Below are 3,942 nucleotides of genomic sequence, written 5' to 3' on the forward strand. Positions count from 1 at the left end.
TTTATGGGGAGCTGGTTTTCTCCAACATCTTTACACACTATTTTTGCGATATTTCTTACTTTCCACGTGTTTCTTTAGCTTCTTCGTATAAAAGTGAAAACTGATTCGAAAAAAAAATTGAGTCGCTGGCCAGGTGTTGAAAGCAATCAGGTTTGATCACTGCGGGAAACAACCCTCCATAACAGACAATTGCTATTCATTAAGACACTGCCAGAGCTCCCCACTCTTGGGGGAGCTGATTTCCCCCACGACTGCGGAAAGAGCTGGCTTCCAGCCAAACTTCAGTCCATGATTTTATTTCTACTCCTGCATGTCAACTTTTTAATCATTAAATTAGAACACTTTTCACTTCCTCTCCCGTCGTGGCCAAGCGGTAAGATGTCAGGTGTTTTTACACTTTCACCTTCGCGTCGAGGCTTCGGGTTCGAGCCTACCTGTCTACTACAACTTTTTTTCTCAACACACACCTACAAACACCCGGGTAATGCTGGGCACCCACGCTAGTCTATATATATATAAAAGCGAAAATGTGTTTGTGTGTGTGTGTGTGTGTGTGTGTGCATTATTTCTGTATGTCTGCTAAAGGCTTTTTGCGCTGGGTTTCTCGGGGGGGGGGGTACTATAACTTAGAAGTGTTTATATACCCCTAGATAATAATATCTATGATTTGTGAACGCACATCACGGCTAGATTTATCTATATCGAATTTTACACGATTCTTGCTATTTCGGCCCCTCTCGTGTTGATTCTGATGTGAAACTAATAAGCAGTTCTCAGCAAAAAGCAATGGACATTTGGTCAATGTCAGTTTTCACCATCATATCATACAATTGCTTTCATTTGGACACTCCCCTATTAAAGGAGAGCTGGTTTTCCCCAACATGTTGGGGAAGCAAAACCAGAAAAGGTTGGGCAAAAAACAAACCCAAAAGAACTATCCCGCAGTTAAAATAAAGTCGGAGATATTAAGTTCACTGCGCATCTGCCTCTTGTGCGTTTCATTCCCTGTGGCGTGATGTTTGACCTTATTAAACACGCACCTTTTGTCACATCACTTTTTAATCATTTTATTTCACACATTCTCACTCCTCAGCCTATTAACCTAAAGCGTGAATTTAATGAGGTCAAACATCAGACCATAGGGAAATGAAATACCGCACTTAACTTAATTTTACTACTTTATTTATTTTTTGTGTAAGCTGTGTTTTTTTTTTGAGGGAAGTGGGTTAATAAAAGTTTTATTGCTTTGAATAAGTGAACCAATATATATATATATATATATATATATACATATTTTGTGTATGGAAAGTTATTTTGGTATTTTTTTTTTTACGACCTGCCTCAGTGTAGTATAAACACCCTCAACCTCTCCATGTTCAGAATGGCTTTCGAGGTTGGGGGAAGTGTTTATTCCGAAAGCCGTTCTTAACATGGGGTGGTTGAGGGTGTTTATACTACACTGGGGCAGGTAGTAAAAAATACCAAAAAAATAAAACAACAAAAAAGCGTGTATCCTTTCGCTTTTTTGTTTGTTTTTTTTTTTAAGCCGAATAAACATTTTACAGTAAGTAAAAACACTAAAAACCTACCCAGTTAGGTAGAAGAGTAACTTATCTTGCCTTTGGTAACTTTTATTTATTATATATTTTAGTTTTTTCTCGCGTTTTCGAAGGACTGTGGACAGTAAAACATACCTGGGTTTTCAAGTTAAATTCAATTTTTATTATATATTTTGTTTATAAAATTGTTAGGTGAAAGTACAGAGCATTTTTACAAACGCCCTCATCCCCCGTGTTAAGAATGTGTTTCTGAATAACCACGTTATCATTTCAGCATGGTCCGTATTCTGCATAAGTGCAAAAAGCTAAACTAATTCAATTAGCGGTACTTGTGCATAATTTGAACCAGACATAACTCAGCGTCCGATCGGCTTTGCTCGGAACAAGACGGAAACTGCCGAGCGTCGCCGATTATGAAAACGGAACAAACGCTACTAAAAAAAAAAAAATAAATAAATAAATAAATGAAGGAAACTGTTATGTCCCTTGGATCGGTGGGAGTTGTCCCCCTTTGTTCAATGTTTATAATGTAAACTCTCGGACGTAAACGTAAATAAACGAGACTTGGTGAGTCGGCCATGTTGGTCTGAACGGTCACATATTCTTGTCCTGTTATTATTGATAGAAACCTGACATAACATGGTGTCAGAACAAGGGATTTACTAACAAATGTGAGCAAAATACGGAGAAAGAGTTATACTAAATATCGAGCCTAAGAGCCGTTAAAAAAAAAAAAAAAAAAAAGAAATACGTGAAGTTCCATAATAACCCCCCAGTATGAATAGCCACGTGAGTCCACCAGAGCCCTTTCCATTCGACCAACCCGAGTCATGGGAAAAATGGATACGATGGTTCAACCGTTACCAGACAGTGTCCAGCCTTGACGAAAAACCAAATGCTTGTCAAGTGGACACCCTAATATATTGTATGGGTGATAAAGCCGAAGACATTTTCGCCACATTCAAACTTGCACCTGAGGAAGCCCAGAACTTCAATATAGTGGTAGCAAAGTTCAATGACCATTTCAAGGGTGATACGAACGTAATTTATGAACAGGCCAGATTCAACCGAAGGTGTCAAGAGGAAGGTGAGTCCATTGATTCATTCATCACTAACCTCCACGCACTAGCTAAAAACTGCAATTTTCGAGACCTGCACCAGGAATTAATTCGTGATAGAATTGTAGTTGGGTGCACAGATCCTAAGCTATCGCTAAGTCTGCAAATGATTCCGGACCTCACCTTGGATGGGGCCATCAGACGCGCACGACAGAGTGAAACAATAAACTCACAACAGCATCTCCTGCGGTCCCCAGAACATATCGTTGGTGAAGATCCAGCTGACAATAATATTGTAGTCCACTACGTTAGTGACAACCGAATTCGCAGACAAGGTCAGGGTAAACACATGACAAGACCCGGGCGAGAACTGCACTACGAAAATTGACAAAAAAATGAGCGCACCCAGCAGTATAGACCAGAGGCTGAGTGCCACCGCTGTGGTTACAAAACCCAAAACCAGAGACGCACGTGTCCTGCCATCTCAGCCACCTGCCACAATTGTGGTAGGGTTGGCCACTATGCTCAGTGCTGCCGCACACGAAGGCTGCATGAAATTAAACCTAGCTCAGATGAAAGCGATCAGAATGCGTACCTTGGTGTTCTGATGATATCAGAGTTCAGCATAAGTAAGCCTTGGCGAACCAATATCGCCATCAATGGAGTGCCACTGAAATTCAAGCTGGACTCTGGGGCGGATGTGACCGCGATTCCAGAGCACATATATAAGTTACGGAGAGACCTACCAGACCTCTCAGATACCCACAAAATTCTTCATGGTCCAAGACGTATTCCACTCAAAGTGACTGGAGTGGTCACTGCAACTGTCTCGCATGAAGATCTTTCAACAGAACAGAGGATATTTATTATCCCCAATCTCGAGGAGCCACTGTTAGGAAGGCCAGTCATTGAAGCACTTAAGCTCGTAACTGTCCACCCAAACTTACATACCATCAGCAGCCAGAAACGCCCATTCGACCCAAAAATAGAAATGCCAGACTTATTCACAGGCCTAGGCACATTTGGAGAAGAATGTACTATACTCTTACATCTGGATGCGAGTCCATACTCAGTACCCACACCACGACGCGTACCACTACCCTTGATGGAGAAAACACGGGCTGAGCTCCAGAGAATGGAGAAACTGGGGGTCATAAGCAAGGTTGACACACCCACCGAATGGTGTTCCCCCATGGTTGTAGTACCAAAAGCAAATGGAACGATTAGGATATGCGTAGATCTCACAAATCTCAATAAGTGCGTAAAACGTGAACTCCACATGCTCCCCACGGTCGACCACCTTTTGGCTCAGTAAGGGGAAGTAA

General features: G+C 41.5%; 1 protein-coding gene across 1 annotated transcript; it reads left to right on the forward strand.

The window, feature by feature from the left end:
• The first annotated feature begins 2,336 nt into the window (after window positions 1-2,336).
• On the forward strand, window positions 2,337-3,005 carry LOC145270165 (uncharacterized). Its single transcript, XM_080125784.1, has one exon. The coding sequence runs from the start codon at window positions 2,337-2,339 to the stop codon at window positions 3,003-3,005; it is 669 nt and encodes a 222-aa protein (XP_079981910.1).
• Window positions 3,006-3,942: the final 937 nt, after the last annotated feature.

The sequence above is a fragment of the Euprymna scolopes genome, chromosome 46 (assembly GCF_053919585.1).
Source record: "Euprymna scolopes isolate OS-2025 chromosome 46, ASM5391958v1, whole genome shotgun sequence".
In the NCBI taxonomy this organism is placed as follows: Eukaryota; Metazoa; Mollusca; class Cephalopoda; order Sepiida; family Sepiolidae; genus Euprymna; species Euprymna scolopes.